Source organism: Schistocerca serialis, chromosome 1 (genome assembly GCF_023864345.2).
Source record: "Schistocerca serialis cubense isolate TAMUIC-IGC-003099 chromosome 1, iqSchSeri2.2, whole genome shotgun sequence".
In the NCBI taxonomy this organism is placed as follows: Eukaryota; Metazoa; Arthropoda; class Insecta; order Orthoptera; family Acrididae; genus Schistocerca; species Schistocerca serialis.
This window is the reverse complement of record NC_064638.1, coordinates 495,967,438-495,990,235: the sequence shown is the minus strand read 5'-3', so window position 1 is coordinate 495,990,235 and position 22,798 is coordinate 495,967,438. Positions and strand designations below refer to the sequence as shown.

The window sequence follows — 22,798 nt, the reverse complement described above, 5'->3', positions numbered from 1 at the left end:
AAGAAGATAGCTAAAGTTTTGAATGAAGAAGAGGAAGGTTGACAACATGAAAAGAAAGGGAAAATAATGTTGTCAACAACTCGGGTGCCTGATGATCGTCAACCACCCGACAACATAATGAATGCATGTCCCTTGAGGCTTCTTAGTTACTGCTATTTAATGGTTCCTTCAGTATGTATTTCTTTAAATCAGTAATTTTTCTCAAACCAGTTAATTTATGTGACTTAACATATTCAAATCGATAGGCATTAGCCTGGGGTTTGGTTATAATTTTAAAAGGTCCCACATATACATCTGTAAATTTTTTAGTTTCAGGTGTAAGTTTTTTAGATTTTTCTTTAGTTTTTATGAGCACCAGATCACCAATCTGAAAATCTATAGGACTCACCCTCACATTGTGCCTTCTTTTCCTTTCCAAAGCCTCTTTTCTAATATTGGCAAGTGCTATCTTCTTCTTTTCTTCCGTCACTACTTCCGTGAGTTTAGGAAATTCCACTAAATCAAAAAGGAGATTATTAGTTCAAATTCCCCCCAGCAATTCTACTGGCGCAAAACCTGTGGCTTCATGTTTCAAATAGTTAATCACTTCCTCAAAATATTCCAAGTAGCTAGCTCAGACAGAGTGTTTCTTATGACAGTGTGTCCTACAGAGACGATTATGTTCTTTCATGATTCTTTCACACATGTTACTCTGTGGAAAATAGGCCGAAATTTTAGTTTGTTCCACATTTTTCTTCTTTAAACATTCCTCAAAACACTTAGAAATAAATTGAGGCCCATTATCTGACAAAATTGCTCTTGGAACCCCAATGTTTACAAAATAGTCCTTTTCCAATTTACTGACTATTACCTTAACATTGGCCTTTTTAATCAGATAAAACTTTACATACTTAGTAAAACAGCCTACCAGTATGTACACATACTCACAACCTCCTCTTGAGGTTCCACAGAATACATCTGTCCCTGCACAATTCTGTTGTTTGCTCGTAACTTTTGACATCGGTCACAGTATTCTAGCCTCTTTTGCACTTGCTGTCACATGTTATCAAAAACCACTACTTGACTCAATTTAACAATACATTTACGGGCTCCATAATGCCCATACTTCCCATGTATAAAATCAATCAACAAATCCACATGTTGTTCAGGAAAGCAAATGCGCCAGTTGTCACGAGTTCTTTGTTCTTCGGAAAAGTATATCTTTGTGCACCTGGTAATATTCAGCTAACTTAGGAAAGTCGGGGTGACCTATCCTGCTTTTTACTAATTTCAAATTATCGTCCTAGTTTTGCTCCCATCTAAGATTCTCGCAGATGGGCTTAATCACTCCCTCTTCATGCGGTTAAATAACCGCCAGCAAAATTTCATCACAATTCCTGTATCTCAATGGATCCACCCCGTGCCACGATATTTTTAGAAACCTTTATATACTTCATCTATAGTCAAATTGCTGTAAGTACACAGACCACCTTCTCAGTCTGCTGTGTTTAAGCTGACAAGTATCTAAATATGTTAGAGCACCATGGTCTGTATAGGTCATAACTTTGTGTCCTAAAAGGTGTTGCTAAAATTTCTGCAATCCAAAAATAATGGCTAATGCTTCCAGTTCCAAAATGCTATAATTTTTCTCCACTTGTTGCAATGACCAGCTTGCAAAGGCAATCGTTTTGTGGACCAGTTCTTCATAAACCATTTTGATTTGGAACAATTCCACCCGTAGGTCGTAACCACAAGCATCTGATCCGAAACAAAAAGGTTTTGAAAAGTCAGGATGGTTCAAAATCTGACTGTTCACCAGTGCTTCTTTAAGTCTTTTGAAAGCTGTTTGACACTAATGGGTCCACTTATAAGGCATGTTCTTCTTTAAAATTTCCCTCAGACGAGGTTCAATAAATAACTGACCCGGTACAAATTTTCAGTAATATCTGAAAAGGCCAAGCATATCCTTTAGCTCTTTACATGTAGTTGGGGCTACATAATTTCTAACAGCCTTCAGTTTACCTGGATTGGGCATAATCCCTTCACCACTAACAATATGTCCCAAAAATTTAATTTCTTTCTTACAAATTTGGTTTTGTCTAATTTCAATTTCATTGCCCCCTTTTTAATAGCCAATATGCAATTCTCTTCCCAAGTGGGAGTCGAAACTAATACATCATCCATGAAAACAGTTATTTGCCTTAATAACTAATCACCTAAGACCTTAGATATTGCCCTAACAAAAGCACACACACTGATGTTCAACTCAAAGGGCACTCCTTATACTGGTAACATCGTCCTTCAAACAGGACTGCTGTGTACTTTCTGGACTCTTTAGCCAAAGGTAGATTCCAGTAACCACTAGTTACATCCATAGAAGTAAAAAATTTTGCATCTTTAAATTTTTGTAATAATTCTTCTGCGTTTTCAGGTCTATCACTTTCTGGTAAGATAATTTTATTTAATGCCCTGGCATCCAAAGCTAGTCTAATTGAGCCATTTTTCTTAGGCACTACAACCAATGGGTTATTGTATACACTAATCGCTTTTTCTATTATTCCCCATTTGAGCATGTTCTGTATCAAATCATGAGCAGCTTCCTTATGCACTTCTGGAACAGCGAAGGGTTTTTGGAGAAAATGTGCATCTTCTTTCACAGTTAAATAGCACTCATAGTTCCAAACCAATCTAGACTGGTCTGAAAATATTTCGCAATGCCTATGTAAAATTTGCCTCAGATCTTGTCTTTGTACATTCATCATATCAGTGAATTCCTCTAATTTTTCATTGATCCCAATTCTGACATTCTCTAGCTCAGAAGGATCCACTTCCTTCCTCTCGCTGTATTCAGTATAGCCTTCAACAACCTTGGCGGTCCTACAGTATCGGATCAGAGTATCACTTCCTTCATTATTTACACTATGCCTTTTACCTATAAACGGAGTAGTTACCAGTTTTCCCTTTATCTTAACCATTGCATCATTAGTTCCAAAATTAACCCACCCTTCACATTTAGTTAAGAAATTGGCATTTACTAATATTTCCGCATGGAGTCCATTGATAATCAAAAAATTCAGTTCTGTCTGTGTCCCACCTACAGTGATTGGTAAGAATATTTCTTGCTTTACTTCTTTCTTGCTTTTATCTGTGGCACCCACAATTTTTAACCCACTCACAGGCATTATCACTATTTGTTTACTTTTTGGAAGAGCAGTCACAAAATTCTGTGACACTGCGCAAATGTCCGATCTGGTATCTATCAAGCAAGAAACCCTTTCTTCAAAAATATTTACTTCTACAATAGGTTGTCCCACATATTCTCTTCTAACTACAGACTCAGGTTCTTCCAACAAATCTTGCACTACTTCACACCTATCAAAGCCTACCCCTTCTGTGGAAAGTACATTCAACTTAACTGGCTCCCCTTTCACTTCTTTATTAGTGGTGGCTTTTACTATCCGTTCCCTTATAGACAAATCAAAACATTTCTCTAACTTCTCTCCCTCCAGAATAATTTTTGTTTCTACAACCCCATCCAAGGTGTCGTCAGAACCATTTAAATAATTTACTACTTCTTCCCCTTCCATCCCTTCATCCTCACTCTCCAAAATTACTTGATTCAGTCTATTTACAACATCCTCTCATATTCCCATAGTGTTACTTTCACTGTCTACATGTAGCCCCACCTCGGTTTCACAGTGCTGATTCACTCCCACCTCCTCATCTGAGTCTTTACCTTCTGTATTAAGTTCCTTCTTAGCATGGTTCCTGCGATCTTTACTAGATGGTTGGTTTGTGGGTTTAAGGGACCAGACAGCAACGGTCATCGGTCCCGATCTTTACTAGAACGTTCCTTTCCACGAAATGCTATTTCCTTTTCTAATGAAATAAATCGCTTCTCAGTATCACTCTCCTCTGCCCTTCTGATTTTATTAACATCACATTCAATACATTGTTTAGTAGGTGCCTTCTTTACAAAGGGCATTGCTAGCGGGTTTAGTCTATATGGTTGCAGTCTGCAAACGTTAGCATCATCACAGACTGCTACATATTTCCCTGCTGTGCGATGTTGTTGGCTCTGACCTTTCTATCACCTGATGAGTAGCGGCCATCTATTACGTCATAGGGCTCGCAGCTGACTACAATCAAAATACCGTAATGTAATCTGTCATTGAACCTACTTCCAGCAATACCTCCTCTCCCTCTGTACCTACCCCGGTAACCATTGCCTCTTTGTACGCCTGTTCTATTTACATTGACTTATGTCCTTTTGTCATTGGGTCTTGCCAGAGGCCTGTATTCTCTTCTGTTATTTTCCTCCTCTTTCAAAATGTTTTATATTCTTTCTAAATAATGGATAAACCTATCAATATCATCTCAAGAACCCGAAAGGATCTTAATCTGCCAATAGAATGGCAAATTATTCTCTATACCCATAATGATCTGCTCGTTTTCTACCTTTGCATTTAAATTTGACAAGGTAGTCACACACTTTTGTACAAACCTTTTCATACTGTCTCTCTAGGGATCGTATTTTTTCCCTGACCAAAATTTACTCAACACCTTCATCTGCTTCCTCTTTCCCCAGTATTCTTCAAAGAAGGCTTGTTTGAACTCCACTAGACTGTCATATTTATCTGAATCTTGATTACCCCAGATTCTAGCTTCTCACATTAGATTAGAGGTGATGAATCCAATCTTTTGCTTGTCATTCCACACTTTAGGCAATACATCTTTGAAATCACTCCAAAACTCTTTAGGGTGAACATTCTTATTTGGATCAAATTTCAAAAACTTGCGATGCATAACATAAGCAGTTTCTGAAGATTCCACAACACCATTAGACACTACACAAATGTTATTGTTATTACCATTTTGTTCAACTTTTGTTAGTCTACTTTCATGGTTAGACAGTTGCTCATTCACACTAGTACTAAATTGCTGGACATTAGTTTCAATGTTAGTAATCTTACCAGCAGCTTGCATACCAAAATTAACACACATTTCTTTTCCTTCTTTGATTTTATTTTCTAAGACAATATGAATTTCCTCACAGCACTTTTCTACCCTGTGAATCTGTTCCTGAACTTTACTTATTTCTGAATGAAATTGTTGCTCTACCTGCTGGTTGTTCTCAGCAACTTGCTCAATTTGTGAAGTTAGTTTACTTTTCACTGTTACAATAGCAGTTTTACATTAGAATTTTACTTGATTAATTTCTCCTTTAATATTATTATTAAACAAAGTCAAGTCATTTTTCCATGAATCCCTCAAATTCTAAATTTTACTTTCCATTTTGCATTCCATTTCGACAAATTCAGTGTGTAACATGTTTATTTCCAACCCTAATTTATTCATTTTAGCATCAAGGTTAGTACCAATTTTATTTATTTTATCATCAATATCAGAACTTAATGACATTTTAATTTTGGAACCCAAACCATTCATTTTTGCCATTATATTCACCAACATTTCCGACACACTGTCCTTTGGTTCCTCAACAACTGACATTGGTTCCTGATTTGCTTTTGGAATAGCTACAGGGAGATATTTAACATCAGCTTCCACCTTTCTGAATTCATTTTTTAGACCAGAATTAGAAGGCATCGACTCAGGCAAACCACTGTCATTTGCTTGTGATATATAAAAACTGAAGTTACCTATCCTGGAATCATCTACCTTTAGTTTTTCATCTACTAATTCCTGATTACTTCCTGCCATGATGCAAAGTTTTTTGGCGCAGACACACACACACACACACACACACACACACACACACACACACACACACACAAACAATGAAGTAGAACAACACTTCTCTTTTCTTCCTTGTGATCTGCACAGCGAGGTGATACAGCGGTTCTGTCCACCAAACTTGACCTATGCCAGCTTATGGGCCCCCATTTCCCTTCCAGCTGCAACTGCCACAGCATGACATCACCTCCCATAGCTCCACTGTCACTGCCAAAATCTGCCACTTCGTTCTACTCGTCGCCTCGTTCCACTTGTTGTTGTATTTTTGACGCACGTTCAATTGCACACATGTCTTTGGTCCTACATTCCAGTTCCTTTTTTCACACATGTGTGACCACTTTACGAGTCCAATTAAACACTGCTACTTTTTCATATACAGTTCCTATTCTCCCGAACTCTATATTGTAGTCTATATTTCCAGCCGATGCACCAATTGCGGCGAAGAAGTGTGAAAAAGCTCGCTAGCACTGAGTGAAGCAAGCTGCAAATTAATGTACACCTACCTCAGTACAGCATTCATTCACCATCAGTTGCTCTGCATTCGTAGGTACTTTGCAGACAATGTTAAAAGCAGCGTTGAAGAAAACCATCATCCATACTTACGATTGCATAGTCTACGTAACTCATGTAACAAAATAAATCTGTAAATTTCTAGTAATAACAGGCAAAAGTGGATGCTTCATTCCTTCATTGAAAGTGTCCGCTTCCTGATACTAATGTTTTTTATTGTCTTTTAGTTATGGTGTCACATATACGTTGATAGCACATCTACTACTAGTTCATGCAACTTATATCACATACAAGACCGCCAGGAGTGTACTACGTCCAACCTGAAATATTATGAGATTAATAGAGTCAATACTCTGCTACGAAATGAGTTTCAGTGGATTCTTCAAAGGAAGTTGCTTGCCAAAAAATTTTATGAAGTGCAGAATTCTTCACAAAGGATGACAGTTTCACACACGGTTTACTCTACAACCAACACTCCAAAATCTCCCAAACTTCACAGAACTGTCTGTAAATGCATCTGTTTGCATGCCGATATAAACCAAATGTGAAATAACAGTCACTTCTTCAGTTTACAAATAACTTTTTTAGACACGTCTAACATGACCTTCTCATCTGGCAGCTAGTCCATGACTGTCTGAATGCTATTGCTATCAGGGCATATAACTAATTCCAATGTGCAGAAAAGACTTTACTCTCATTGGTTGATCAAATAAAACAGCCAATCAGATCAATCTTTCAAGATCATATTCACACTTAAACAGTTTTACTCCAATCAACATTTGTAGGTGCATTTACGTCATTTCATGCTGCAAATATTAACAAAATGTTCAATCAAACCAAATGAAATGAAAACTAAGAGAAAACTATGCTTGAAATATACTTTAGAACTGATTATCCTCTTATTACCTTTCTGGCTGCCTTATTACAAAAGCAAACACTTGTAGACAGACATATGTCATCCACCAGATAGGGGGATTTACAGTTTTCATGACACCTTGGTGGCGGAATACTTGCTAGTTACGTAAGGTGTAATACAATCTAGAATTGAAACTTGACTTATGTCCCACACACACACACTCACATGCACTCTCATTTACTCTCACCCTAACACAAAATATAAATATTAACTTTTAAACTGTTACTTTCATTAAGAAAGAAAAATTTTCTTAAGTTTAGAATTGAAATTCTTTATAAAATAAATCAGCACAATGAGAGTGCTATTACTGTTTTCAAATAATAAAAGAAATATAAACTGTTATTGTTCCTATCTGAATTTACTTTCTTAAGTGTCAGTTAGGTACTTTTTAATGGTTTTTTTATAGCTCCAAAACTATTATAGGTAGCGGTATCAAATTTTGGCACAAAGTTCTTCTGAATAACAAAAGGTCATGTACCAAATTTGGTATAAAACAGATAATGTTTAACATAGTTATTTAGTTTCTTAAATGAGGTGAATAAGTGTTTTTAGTACATACCACAGTGTACATTCGCATGGTCCGCTATAGCGACAGGTGCGGCTATGAAGCATGCAGCAGGCCACAAGTCAACCACTGCTGAATGCTACTATACAGCAGGCTTCCAAAACAGCTTGCCATAATGTAACAAAACTTACTGCAAAAATCTGCAGTCGTGTAATATCTGCGACGCTACGTCCCCCTACTCCAACCCTTCCCCCCCTTTCCCCAAAGTCTCTCAGTACTTTTCCTGGCAGCCTTGTCATGCAGTCTTCTAGCCCTTGCATGCTTCACCAGACAGCACTCTTCTCTCCTCTCACCCATGCCCTGCTATGCCTCCCTCTCCAGATTGCTACTTTTGTTCAATGCAACTGTTGCAGTCTAGCCAGCGCAGCCAGAGACAGGCATCATGTGTGTCTGAGGAGTACTTGCTTGTATGTTTGTTTGTTTGTGCATTTTCTTTTCTTTTCTGGAGAAGGCTTTGAGGAAAAGCTCAGAGTATGACAATGTTTTCATTGTGTCTCTCTGCAATCATATCATCTCTATGGTTAGAAGCAAACTGTCATTATCATAATTATTGAGATTCCAACCTGGACTTCCCATTGTTTAAATGTTATATTCTTTTATAAAATAGTATTTTTAGTTCTGGAAATTGGTCTTTTACGCATTCATCCAAATTCAACTTTCCTGACTAGTATCATGGTTTAAAACTTGAATACATGTGTAGCGTTATTTAACAGTTATCGTATAACTGAAGCCATGATCAATTATAGTTCTTGTAGAAAAAGTGACTCTGTGAATTCATATTACATAAATAATAAAGTAACCTTTATTTATGGATATTTATCTTACAGTATCAACTTCGTCATGTGTGAAAAATAATTTCAAATAGAAGCAAAAATCTCTTATTGGCATTCAGAAATTTTAACTATCCATACAAACATATAACCAAATGCCAAACACCTGATACAGAACAAAAAAAATACACATTTTAGGTGCTTCATTAAATCCCCATATAGTTTATACAGCAATCTGTAGTTGTGGCCATTGTATTTCACTAGAACAAGTACAAACTACTCATCTTCATTATCAGGGGGAGTTATCAACTTTCTCTAATGCTGAATATCTGACAGCTTCTGACATGCAATATGTCAGGTTGTGCAAATCTTGGTCTCAATATTTAACTTTACTGAAACACTTTTAGCAATATTTGCTTAAAATTCCTGTCTTTCACTTGTAAGTATAAGGAATTAATATTTCCTTTTGCAGTTTCTCCTACAGTCCATGGGACAACTATTACTTAGAAAATCTTCATAGGCCTGATATCAATCACAGGTTTTGGTTCTGCACAAAGTAGAGTCTCACTGCATATATCCTCCAATAAATTTTATTTTCTGCATGTTTGTCCATGTCTGAGGGCACACAGTGTTCAATGATTTTACAAAAAAAATGAATTTTTCATCTTTCTTATCTGGTAAAAATATATTAAACTACCTATGTCTCATCATAATGTTCTTTATTTTAAGTATGTGGGAAAATGTTTTCCAGCACAAAATAGCTTATTTGGATCTCTTGGTCTCATAGTGTTATCATTGCACTGCCTACTTACAATCAAAAATTGATTTAAATGATGAGTCTAACCACTCTCTTGCTGTGTGTTCCATTGTATATCATTTACCTCTTTTTTTCTTTACAGCTTGCATCATTTACTGTAAAAATTCTCCGATGTCCATAGAGTTGATTCTATTTTCTCATCAACAATATTAACACAAACATTCTATTCTGTACTTATCACATTAAGTTTTGAAGTGATGACTTCATTAACAGCTACCTCTGTATCTCATTTATACTTGTCAGATGTAGAATACAAGCCTTCATTAAGCCATTCACCAAACTAATAGTGTTGTGTGACTTCATTAAATCTCTTGTGTAATATTCCAATCAACAGTACATTTTCCTTTCTTTAAACAACATTCCCAAATTTGTGGATAAAATTAAACTTTTCTCCTTATATCTTTCACTTAGCATCTGACCTTATGTGACTGATGTCACATTAACTTTATCAGAGGACATATTTTGTCTACAGCAGTTGCTGCCATAGCACTAAGAAGTTCTTTTAATTTTTGCTTTCTGCAAAATCAGTTTGTCCATTTCAATCTTATGTAGTACAGGACATAATCTGAAGACTACATATTACTATCCTGTCATAGTCACAAGTTTATAATATCCCTTGTTCCTTCCTTTTCCTTGTTAATCTTGGATGTGATGTTGTGGATCAGAAATACTCTGACATGTAAATACAAAATTAAATACGGAAATAATGAACTGTTATTTTAAAGACAACAAACATAGCAGTAGCTGAGTTATTAAAAGTGTTTCATACAATGTCAGTATGGCATTTTTCTTCATAGAAAAATTTACATGTGTGTCTGCTCCTGTTGCATGAACTGCAGTGAGAACCTTTCAACTTCTCTTTTATATCTGATGTGACTAGTGAAGAAAAGGTAGCTAGAAGGATACAGACATTCAAAGAGAACATTCTTTACAGTAATAAATTGTAACATGACTGTGTAATTATTCATTAATCAAAATGAAAAGATTCTTTGTTACTGTCATAGGCACTCAGATATATGAGTCTGAGGTGGCAGGTTTGGGATTGCCAGAATATTGTGAGAAGTAGCAGTCAATGGTGGCATGGCCAAAACTGTGGGGAATGTTAATGTGTAGGATTCTGGTGTTGGTAGTGATGGTCACAGCTATCCAGGAACTATGTGGTAGGCATAGTCAGTCAGTGATTGCTGATACAGTTGCAAATAGTGCCATACTTAGACATACTACCAAGCTGACGGTTATATTGGGAATTAGGTGACATCACATAAATGAGAAATATCTGCATTTTATTTGCTCTAACAGTACCTAACTCAAATCCAGTTTATTGAGTTTATATATATAACAATACAAGAGAAGGAAAGTTGCTACTTACCATATAGTGGAGATGTTGAGCCGCGATAGGCACAATAAAAAGTTCACACAGTCATAGCTTTCGGCCATTGCAGATGTGTGTGCAAGTTGCACTTGTGTGTGCGTGCGTGCATGTGTGTGTGTGTGTGTGTGTGTGTGTGTGTATGTGTGTGTGTGTCTACTGCTGACAAAGGCCTTAATGACCAAAAGCTATGATTGTGTCAACTTTTTATTGTGCCTATCGCGTCTCAGCATCTCCACTATATGTTGAGTAGCAACTTTCCTTCCCTCGTATTGTTACATTCCATCCTGGATTTTCTATTTTACAGCATTTTTTGTTGTTTTAACACTATATGTTGTTAGAGGTACACATTTGAAATTCCTAGATAATTTCCAGTGTTTACAGGCTTAACTAATTTAAAATATAGGGCGATTCTTGTGGATTATTATAAATAATTGACATTCACAAGTTGTTTAATGTTGTAGCATAAAATTCAAAAATAAATAGAAGGAAACCTTTTCCAGATTGTAATTAATTTAGAAGTAAAGGAGACCACTCAGCGAATTGCAAAAGCATTGAATCCTTGAGAGTCGCCCCAAAAAGTGAAAGGAAACTTGCTAGCTTTCGTAATAAATTCTTTGTTGAAGTAGAGTAGAAATATATACACAAAACACACACATGCAGCACACACCCATGCTCCTACATTGAACCAATTGGACAGACAATACTGGGACTGTATTTCAGCAGATGGACTACAGGGGTGGGGTGGCTATTGTGTTGGATGAGGTGGGTAGAGGAAGGGAGGTTGAATGCCAGTAGAGGTGTTGAGTGAATAGCTAGGGGCTGGAAGGGAGGTATGCTGGTTAGGAATGCAGAAAGGAGTGGTGGCAAGTGTGCAGGCCAGATGCATGATGCATGGATATGGGAGCTAGTGGGGTATAGTGCATGGTGAAGGTGACGTGGAGGTGTGGATTGGGAGGGGGTGGGAAGACAGATGAAGAGTGCACTGTTGGGTGGAGGGTGCAGGAACAGTTGATTAATGAAACTTGAGGTCAGGAGGGCTACAGAAGCAAAAGATTTATTGCAAGGATAACTCAAATCTGCGAGTTCAGAAAAGCTGATGATTGAGGGACGGATACGGATGGCCCAGGTTATGAAGTAGCCATTGAAATCAAGCATGCTGTACTCAGCTGAATGTTGCAAAATTTTATTTTTGGCCACAGTTTGGTGGTTGCCATTCATTGCTGTTCATTGTGGTTGGTTGGCATGCTGGTGTAAAAAGCTGTGCAGTGCTTGCAGTAGAGTTGGTATATGACAAGGCTACTTTCATGGGTGCCTCTGATGGGATTGGATAATCCTGTGACAGAAGTGGAGTAGGAAGTGCTGACTGAGTAGCCTAGCCAGGTCTTGCATGCGGGTCTTCCATGGGGGTACGATCGTTGTGGCAAGAGGTTGGGAACTGAGAGTGGGAGTGTTGTAGAGGTGGACCAGGATGTTCTGTAGTTTGCTTGGGTGACAGTGGACCACTTTCAGAGGGATGGAAAGGATCTCGGGTAGGATGCCCATCAGTCCAGGGTGATGCTGAATGATGAGGGGGTACTCTTTTGTCACTGATTCTTGGGTGGTGGGTGGATTAGGGATGTGCAAAGATATGGCATGGGATATCTGTTTGCAGACTAGGTTATGGGGTAATGCCGGTCTGTGAAAGCCTTGCAGAGACCTTCAGTACACCGGGCAAGGGGGTTCTCATCGCTGCAGATACGTCATCCACAGGCAGGCTGTATTGGAGTGTTTTTTTGGTGTGGAAGGGATGAAATATGAAAAACTGTAGGTACTGATGGTGTTTAGTGTGTTTAATATGGACAGAGGTGTGGACAGAGCCACCACAAATGTGTGGTTCATCCAAGAAGGTGGCATGTTGGTCTGAAATGGAGCATGCAAAGTGGACAAAAGAGGTTTTGTGGTTGGGGAGGAATGACGTTGGGGTGTCTTGACTCTTGAGTCCTGATCATGAAGATACTATTAACAAATCTAAACCAGACAAGGGCTTTGGATTTCAATTCTTCTATATGGTCCATTAAAAGGTTGGCGTAGGGAGAGGTAGTATTCAAGAGCAGCAAGGCTATTGGCATGAGGGATGTTTGTGTATGGGGGGCAATCAACAGCTACGAGTAAGGATCCAGGAGGTAAAGGGGTGGGGATGGGGGAGACTCACTGGAAGAAGTTGTTAGTATATTTGATGTGAGAGGCTAGGTTTCAGGCAATTAATGGGAAATGTTGGTCAGCAAGAGCAGAAATTCTTTCAGTAAGAGCATAATAACCACTATGTATACAGTTCCATCCAAACATGTTTTTTCCAACAAATATTGGAAGAAATAGAAGAAAGTGCTGTTTTATCCAACATACAATTATGAGTAATTCATGTTTCAGCACCTGCCCCATGTAAAACATGTATTTAACTAATTCTGAATGACATGATCATATACTTTTAATTTTATGATATATTTCTAAAAATTTTGATATCATTCATTAGTTGTCAATAGTATTGTCAGACTTATGGCATGATAGAAAATATTTGTATGTTGTGCACAGGTTCGAAATGCTATTCAAGCTCTGCAAGAGCTTGCATCAAGTAGCAGTACAGTGGCGACACGCTATCCTCATCCCCTTCCAGCACACTCAAATCCCAATTTGCCATACAACTGCCTGGATGGCAGTATTATACAGCGCAGTTCGTCACATCCCCCTGACATGTTCTGTTGGGAAACTGAAGAAATGCCAATGAGATTGAGCCGGCTTGCAGATAAGGAAACACAAACTTCTATGCCTGTAGACATTTTTGAGAATTTTGTGCTTCAGAATCCTCACAGAGTTCTATTGATACTTGGACTTGATGCTGAAGCAGTGCTAAGAAGTAGTAGTGCACAGGAGAGGATGTTGGGAGCTCCACAGACAAATGGTACATGTGTTCTGAGAAATCATCATAAGAATGGGATTATAACTCAAAGTGATCTTCGATCCGTGCAGACACCTAGCAACTGGAACCACGCACGGACAGCTGTGGATTCCCAACGGCATAGGTTCAGTGCAGGTGATGTGGAAGGTGTGACTGCAGCTGCTTTTCAAGCAGCTAACCCCTTTTCTTCATCACAATCTTTGAAATTCCAGTCTTTTGATAGTTGAGCTGTGGCTCTCCATATCCTCCAGTTCTTCAAAATGCAAGTACATTTCTCTTCAGTGTGCTTGCTTGAATTTTGATAGATGCCTACTTTTATTTAGGCTTAATTTACTCTTGTTTCTTGTACATAATGATCAACTGCGATATAGTTTTTAATTTGTTTAAGTTATACATTGAAAGTAATGTGTAATTCAAGAAAAAGACATTCAATGATATTTTAACTTGTGAGTTGCTTGGTATGTTTGTATGTTTACAGTTTGTTTCGAATCTGTCTCACCCCTTAATTTTAATTATTTGCCAGTTTAACTGGTTAGTTGAAAAAAAAATACTCTGGATCCAAAATAAAGTGTAACAGAAAATGCCCACATTATAAAAAGTCAGTTTTTGTATTTTAATGTTCAGTAACATATTTCCATCAATATATTCTATAATTTCAGTTCAGGTACTTAACATTTTCTCAGAAAGACAGTCACTTCAAAATCGGAAATGAAGCTTTATTGTAACTGGCCTAATGTTGAACATTGTAAGTCTGTATATAAAAATAATTATTTATTACTGTCAGTCTTCTGATTTTAAAAAGATATGTTACTCAAAGAGAAAGGAATCTAATTTACCTTGTCACAAATATTTACATGTAAAATATTGTGATCTCCAGCACTGACAAACCAGATGGATTGCACTGATCTTAAATTTCACTCAGGTCTAAAATCGTTGGCTGCCACCTGTTCTTTTCGTAACTCTATACCATAAATAACATTACAGATCTTTCACATGTTTGTAATTATTCATTGCTAATTACTTCTGATACTGTGATTCAGTAGGTTTTCTTCAAAAAATAAATGGTATAAAAGCATGTGACACTCCTACAGACATTTTAGACAGATCATAGCAATGATTTTATTTTGCAGAATAAAATAATTTATTTTTACATTTAAAATGCTGTGCTTCACACTGTCAATTTTTTTCCTGAGACATCTTTCATCTGACTGGTTTGATGCAGCCTGTCACAAATTCCTCTCCTGTGCCAACCTCTTCATCTCAGAGTATCATCTGCATCTTATGTCCTAAATTTTTTGTTGGATATATTCCAACCTCCCTGACAATTCCTCCCCCTCTTAGAGGCTCCCAGTGTTCTCTTTCCAGCTATCTGATATCTCCTCTGCTTTTAACAGTACAATTTCCAGTGTCCTCTTGTTTCTAATTCCACCAAAGGTTGTTTTGACTTTTCTATATGCCAAATCAGTCCTCCCAGGAATCATTTCTTTTTCTGTTTCTAGGTTCATTTCTTCATCCATTTCACCTTGTCTTCGCTACACTTCCTGTTTGCTTCATTCCTTGGTGATTTATGTTGGTGTATTTCTGTATTTCTCCTAACATTGTAGTATGTCCGTCTTTTGTAAGTTAGTTGAAATATTTCTACTGCCACCCAAAGTTTCTCCAAGGTTATCTTCTTTATACCTGCCCTTATATGTCCAACATATATGGTTGCTCCTTGTAGAGATGTCCATTCCTCTACAACTGAACTACCTACAGTGGTATTTCTTATCATAGTATCCATATTCTTAGCAAACTTCAAAAGCATCTCATCCTTTCTCAGTACTTCATTATCCCACTTCCTTCCACACTAATCTCAGTATATATCTGCTGGATAGTTGTTGCACTTTGATGTCTGATTTCAGAATCTATGTCTGATCATGATGTAATCCAGCTGGAACCTTTTAAAGGCTCCAAGTCTTTTCGTAGTATACCTCCCCCTCTTGTGTTTCTTGAACAGAGGATTCACTATTACCACCTGAATGTTTCTGCAGAGCTCTGTTAGTCTTTCTCCTCTCTCATCCCTACTGCCAAGCCCATATTCTCTCATACCCCTTTCTTTATTCCTTCCCCTACAACTGCATTTCAGTCTCCCTGGCTATCGGATTCTCATCCACCTTTACATACTGAATTACCCATTCAGTATTCTTATACACATTCTCTTTCTCTTCATCTTCTGATTGCAACATCAACACGTATACCTGAATTACTGTTGTCAACAGTGGTTTGCTGTTGAATCTGGTGAGAACAATCCCATCTCTGAAGTGTTCACAGTAACTAACACTTTGTCCTATTTTCCTGTTTATGACAAATTCTATTCCTGTTACATATTTTCTGTTGCTGCTGATATTACCCTATATTTTTCTGACTATAAATCCTTCTCTTATTCCCATTTCACTTCATTGAACCCCACTATATCTAGACTGAGCCTCATTGACTATTCCACATTTTTCTCATTGTCGCCTGTCCATTGACAGTCCCTCCAAAAAGGTCCAAACAGGAAATTAATCCAAAATCTTTTGCCAACAGGGAGTTCACCATAACGTTTCTTCAGTTTCAGACTACATGACCTGTGGATACCCATTATACAACTTAAATGTAGTGGTTTCCATTGCATTTTGCATTCTCATGCTGTTGATCATTGCTGATCTTTCTACCTTTCAGAGGAAATTTCACAGAACAAGAGCTGGTATTCTGATCCTCTGCCCACTCCTCTGCCCTCCTTCACAAGCCTGTTGGCACAAGGAAGGTGACTTCTTATGCATAAGTCTCTAGCTGGCATTGCTGATGATTGTTATTCAAAATTTAAGGAGTAGCTAGGTTCAAACCTGAGACAGAACATTTTAGTTACTAGTGAAAGATGCTACCCCAAGATTGCAACATCAACATGTATACCTGAATTACTGTTGTCAGCAGTGGTTTGCTGTTGAATCTCTGAAGTGTTCACAGTAACTAACACTTTGTCCTATTTTCCTGAATTACTGTTGTCAGCAGTGCTTTCATACTTCTTACTTCATGTTATTTAGACAATTTGATCTAAGTAGCTACCAATACCACATGACTTTTATTTACTCTTTCCGCAGTTTACAGCATTCATCTTAGGACAAAATTTCACGTATAATGTAACACTAAGTGTTAATTATGGTACGTATCCTTTGCCAGTGAAGCCTCAGAGGAAATGATAAAATTGATTTGTACATATTAAACACATTTCTTACCTGTGTTTTAAGATATTTCTAATTTCATGCATCTGACACCTTCAATCAAAATAGACTTTTAGGATTTCCTCAACACAAAGTAGATAAAACTGATATTTACACCTTATTTTATTTACTTGCTGCACTGTTTAAAGTACCATTGATTAATATATTATTCAATACTTCAGGCAACTGTCAACCCACCTAGCAACTTTGTGGATGACAGTAAATTTGTCATTTAGTGCTTAAAGCTCCCCACTCCAGTGTTTAGATTGAATTATTTTGTTGGTGACCTAATAAATAAATGAATGCTTTCATAAATAATGTTCTCTATAGTTTGTAAATTTAGTTCAAATATGGTGCTGTTATGAATTATACCTATCAAATAATCTGCTTGTCCAGGTTTTCTGGAATTTTATTTTCTGTTGTAGAGGAATTTGCTGAATATATATTAAAAGACTGAATGAAATCTCATTTGTCATTGGTAAGCTGTCTAAAAATGACATTCCCTTTGTACCACAATATTAAACTGAAGCTGTTTCTCTCTTCCAGAGCAGTCTTTTTCAACAGTGTTCCATGTTTGTGGAATATATTTTTTTTATTGCACTTACAAGAGTCTATTTACATGTTACCATATTGTGGCTATGAACATTTAGAAAGTATCAAAATATAATAGCTGTATTATTTTAACTCTATTATATTTTCAGACTGCTGCTGAGAAGCAGAATTATAACATTTTGAACTGGTTAAGGATTTAATATTTGTGTTTTGCATGAAAACAATTCACTTTGCTGAATATTTCTGCATTAGTGACATATTTTGTACAAAATCTGCTGAATAGAAACCATGATCAAAATTAATCCTGATAAAAGTTGTAAATAACTATTTTGAAATGTTGTACTAAATTCATATCACTGTTACTTACCCTGTTGAAAAGTTTAGTGCCTGGAACCTAGTTCATTATTTGTGTACATCATTTCTTTTCCTTCATGTTAACAAGAGAACGCTCTAAATACTTTAAAAGATTTTAAATCAATTGTTAAATTCTGCTTTGACAGAAAGACAAATAAACTGCACCATTCCATTATGTAAATAACTAAATGTCTTAGAACAAAAATTAAGTATATGACATGTTGTGTTTTAAATATATATCTTCTACATCAATCTTGTACATGGAACTGAGAACTTTGATATTGTTGGCAGTTCTATGAAATGTCCTGAGTTATGTATGAAGAGAGCATGTGTTCTCTGTTTTGCTTTCAAACAAGAAAATGAGTATATTTTATTGACAAAAGCTACTATTTTGTTATACTATAACTTTCTACTTAGCAGCTGTTTCTTGTAAATATATATTCCATGCTAACACTAAATTGTTCTTTGAATAAAGATCAATATTTTATAAAAAAATATTCTTTGTTGTGTTATTCCTGCATTCCTTACAGTCTCCAAATATAACCGCAACAATGGATGCTGCCTGGTGGCGTTATGGGCACATGATGCAGTAACAAAAGTATGTAACCAGAGCAGACACAGATGAGGGATAACACTAGTAAAGATATGGGCAGCAAATGGGGGAAGTCCATTGAGATAACCAACTCTGATGCAGGGCACATTATTTTTACGCAGAGCCCGTGAATAAGTATCTTGAAAATGACAAAGCTGGTTGAATTTTCATGTGCTGCTGTCATGAGCATCTATGGAAAGAAACAGAAGGACAGTGAAACCACCGCTAAGTCCTAAATGGTTGGCATCCACAACTTTTCACAGAACACGGGATTCAGAGGCTTGTTTGCTCTGCAAAGTAGGCTATATGGTTATCTGTAGCATCTCTGCTGCAACAGCACAACACTGGTGCATGCACAATTGTTTCAGAGCAAACCATTTATCATACATTGTTGAACACGGAGCTCCACAGCAGACCACCCCAATGTGTTCACATGTTGACTCAATGGTATCGTCAATTACGATTGCAGTAGGCAGAAGACCATTGAGATTCAATCATTGACCAACAGAAAAATGTCAGCTCTTTGGGTAATCACATTTTTGCTACACTAGGTGGCTGGTTGTCTCCACAAACACCATTATCATGGTGAATGGTGGCTTGAAATGTGCAGCTTGCCATGGGCACAGGCTGGTGGGAGCATTATTATGCTATGGGAGACATTTCCTGCACTTGCATGGGACCTGTGGCGATAATCAAAGACATGCTGACAGCTGTGAACCACCTGCATCTCTTCATGCTTGATGTCTACCATCATGGATGTTATCTTTCAGCAACTTAATCATTTGTGTCTTGGAGCTAGAACCGTGCGACAGTGATTTGAGGAGCATTAGAGCAAACTCGTGCTGATGTCTCTGTGACCAAATTTGCCTGATGTAAATCCTATGGAACCCGTCTGAGTCACTATCGGGCACCATCCCCACATATGCAAATCAACAGCCCATTATTTATGCAAATTACATGACCTGTGCAGAGAGATCAAATGCCACATGTCTCCACAAACCTACCATGTAGAATCAGTGATGTATTTCATTCCAAAAACGGATAAAAAAGCTATTAAGCAGGTGGTCTTAATGTTTTGGCTCATCAGTGTATATTTCAGTAGCCAGTGGTGTAATAATGACGTTACCAAATAGTTTATAAATAATAGAATGTGTGTGTGAGCTCTGTAGCTCAGCTCTCAAATTTAGTTTTTTTTTTTTTTTTTTCAGTGCTGACCCCCCCCCCCCCCCCCACACACACACACACAGTCTACTTTTGACAATGGAATGGGTAGTGCAAGTGTTGTTGCAAGGTGAGGCAGGAAGTGCACATGAGGAGAAGTTGGCAGACGGTAGCATAAAATGAAGGAAGAGGGAGGAAGGTGGTCTACTAAGAACTGATACTGAGTGTTGGAATGCATACAACACAAGTGATAAAACAGCTCACTGGTTCACTGACATGGTAAACATGTAATACACTCTTTCTCTCTCCTATTATATCAGTGGACACCCTTTCCCAGTAGCAGAATGTTTGGCAATTTGCACCTGCACACTATCATCACAGAAACCATGTGGTAACAATAACCGTGAATAAAACTGTGCTTCTTCAATCTGACATTTGTTATAGCAAAGCACACATTGACATGAATGTTCACCGGATGGTATCATGGGTGCTGAGTTTTTGCCATGTGCTCTACATTCTGCCAGTAGTGGATGATGGGTATGAATTCTGGGGAGGTCAGGAAACATATTGGAAAGTCCCCTTTCCTTGCCTTCTGCTGTACGCGTATCTTGCGTTTCGAATGATGACGATAATGATGACGACGACGACACCACCACCACAACCTCTACTACTACTACCACTACTACTACTAATAATAATAATAAAAATACTCACTTTTATTTACAAATGAACTGATAGAGTTGGTGTTTGTGTGTTGTTACTTGTGAAACAAGTTAACTTGATGATCTTTCTTCTTCCTGAGTCTTTAGGTAACATCATCGTATGATGTCTCTTGCTTTCATATATTCGGAGTACTGGTTTTTCTAGTAAGGTACAAGCGAGAGCTGGTAAGTGATCATGGGCCATAGGCCTACTGTTCCTCAAATACGTTTTTACAGTTTTATGGCAAGAAAAATCCTTTCAACTAAAGCACTTGTTGCAGGAATGGTTGCAATTAGACAAAACAGTTTTAAAACCTGAGGAAGAAGTCGGTCTGTTTCATTCTGTCATTTTTTTTGATTACATCACCCAAACTGACAGAGTGAAATGTTCCTTTACGCTGAGAAGACAATACCGTCTTCAGTTCTACACGGAACTGCAAGTGAAGGTGGCGTCACTGGTTTGTAATAATCAATCCACATCATCTACAAGGAAATTCTGAGCATAATCGACGAACTGAGTAGTACCGCCTTTGCCTAAGTTAAGGTAGAGCAGTGTATCACAATGTGAAAACTTTGCAGTTGTGTTATAATCCAATACCTCGAAATACACCTGTTTGAATTTTGACATCAGCGTATTGTTGTTTAGTCATCCATTAATTGAGCCCTAGGCCTATTCATGGAAACTTAAGTAAGTTAGTCGAACATTTCGTAGAATTTAATAAGTTGATCAACTAATATCCATTTTTTGTTTTTTCGCATAAGATATTCATTCTAAGGCAGCATTATTGCAAAACAGTGCATCATTGCTCTTTTTTTTTTTTTTTTTTTTTTTTTTTTTTCTTGAAGAGTGTTGAAAAGCAGTTCAGTGTTTAAGTAGCCTATGTGCTTTAAAAAAAGAGAGAAGAAAAAGTAAGTCTCAGGGGCTATTTTTGAAACCACAGGCGTCTCTTGTAGTCTTTGAACTATGGTCTGAACTGTTGATTATTTCATTTAGAACTTCAAATGCTCCCCAACGATTTTCATGAATGGCAGACATCAAAGTTCCGTCTCGTTCCACTCTTCGCAGAAATGCGTTTACCAGCAATACTGTCGAGAACTGCCGTGCATTTGGAAGACCAGAGGAAGAAAGCAGAAATACAAGAACACCTCTGCCGCAAAACTAAATTTAACCGCTGTGCAAAACAGTGAGTAAAAAGAGATTGGGGTCTTTACCCTTAGCTTGCAGGCCATTTAATTCTCCAGCCAGAACGGAAGCTTCATCTTAGCTTTCAGCCACCAGTTTGTTCTTCATATCATAATTATGAAACGCGCTACTAAAACACAGTGCATAAAGCAGCATTACTAACATTAAGAAAACCGTGATGAAAATACTTCTAAATGTCGCCTTTGCCGTACACTAGCCGCACAACAAATCACCAATTGAAAATTGTGGTTCCCAAAACGTCTGTTGTTTCGTTCACAATGCAGCATAAGACTCTTTCCAAAATTATATATTCGCAAAGCGACTCACTTACACTTTCAATCAGCTCGTTCTGTAGAGATTCTGAAAATCCGCAGAAAGAGCCAATTTTCTCCCAGTGTGCTTTCAAAGCTTCGTTTCTGTTCGGCACACTTTTCGAAATGGCACTGAATTTCCTGGATTCAAGAAATCTCCTGTCTCATCATGACCTCTGAATCTAACCCCATCTTACTTAACACTTGCGACATCAATTAGAATTTTCGTGACCTCTCGCATCTTTCACTTCATTGTTGTGTCTGATTTCATCAGTTTGTGATGTTCATTAAGGAGCTCTGAAATACTAAATTTAGACATTAAATATTAAATCTAGTTACGCCCTTATAATATTAAATTACATACACAATTCAGCCCTAAAGTACACTGTACATGCATTTATGCACAATCAAATGATTAACCATGCACAATTAAAGAAGAAATGGAATATCATAATCCCATCTTTTGTTGTGATGCATTTGATTTTTTTTTTTTTAAATACACAACAAACAGTTTTCCAAATCCTCCACCCACTGGGATAGCTCTTGCAATGAGGTGCTGAGTTTAGGCGAATCTCTGGATTCGAGAGGCGAGTTGGTTTGAATCCATCCGCCATCAACTTTGATATGGTTTTTTGTGATTTCTTTCCCATTTTCAATTTAGACAAATGCTGATATTGGTCCCTTACTATGGGCCACAGCCAATTCCTTCCGAATTCCTTACTTTCGCTAGAGACCCCAATTCTCTTAAAGATGTAGCCGCTCTGCTTAAATGAAAAGAGCTGTATCAAAGGAACAAACACCTCTTCGGATATTTCCGATATGAAAAGTCATATACTAACTAAATAATAATCCACATTCCCCTTATTTAGGCCCACATTTTTATCTCCTGGGACGTTCTGTAATGCAGAAAATGATTTTTCTACATTGCAAGAAGTGACAGAAGCATACTTAAATGAGGAAATTTGGGATAGCATGAAGATCAATAATACCAGATACCTTGTAATTTCGCCACCAGAAATTGTTCTAGATTCTCTGTCGAAGAAAACGATATCAGATCAGTTTATTCCAATAGCACTATCGGCAATAATGA

General features: G+C 37.4%; 1 protein-coding gene across 1 annotated transcript in view; it reads left to right on the top strand.

Moving 5' to 3' along the window:
* LOC126473985 (potassium voltage-gated channel subfamily H member 8) overlaps positions 1-13,860 on the top strand; it is a 493,833-nt gene extending 479,973 nt beyond the window's left edge. Inside the window, exon 14 of the mRNA XM_050101374.1 lies at positions 13,252-13,860. Coding sequence (XP_049957331.1) covers positions 13,252-13,842 — 591 coding nt within the window. The 3' untranslated portion in view covers positions 13,843-13,860. The remainder of the gene's footprint in view (positions 1-13,251) is intronic.
* The last annotated feature ends 8,938 nt before the right edge of the window (positions 13,861-22,798 follow it).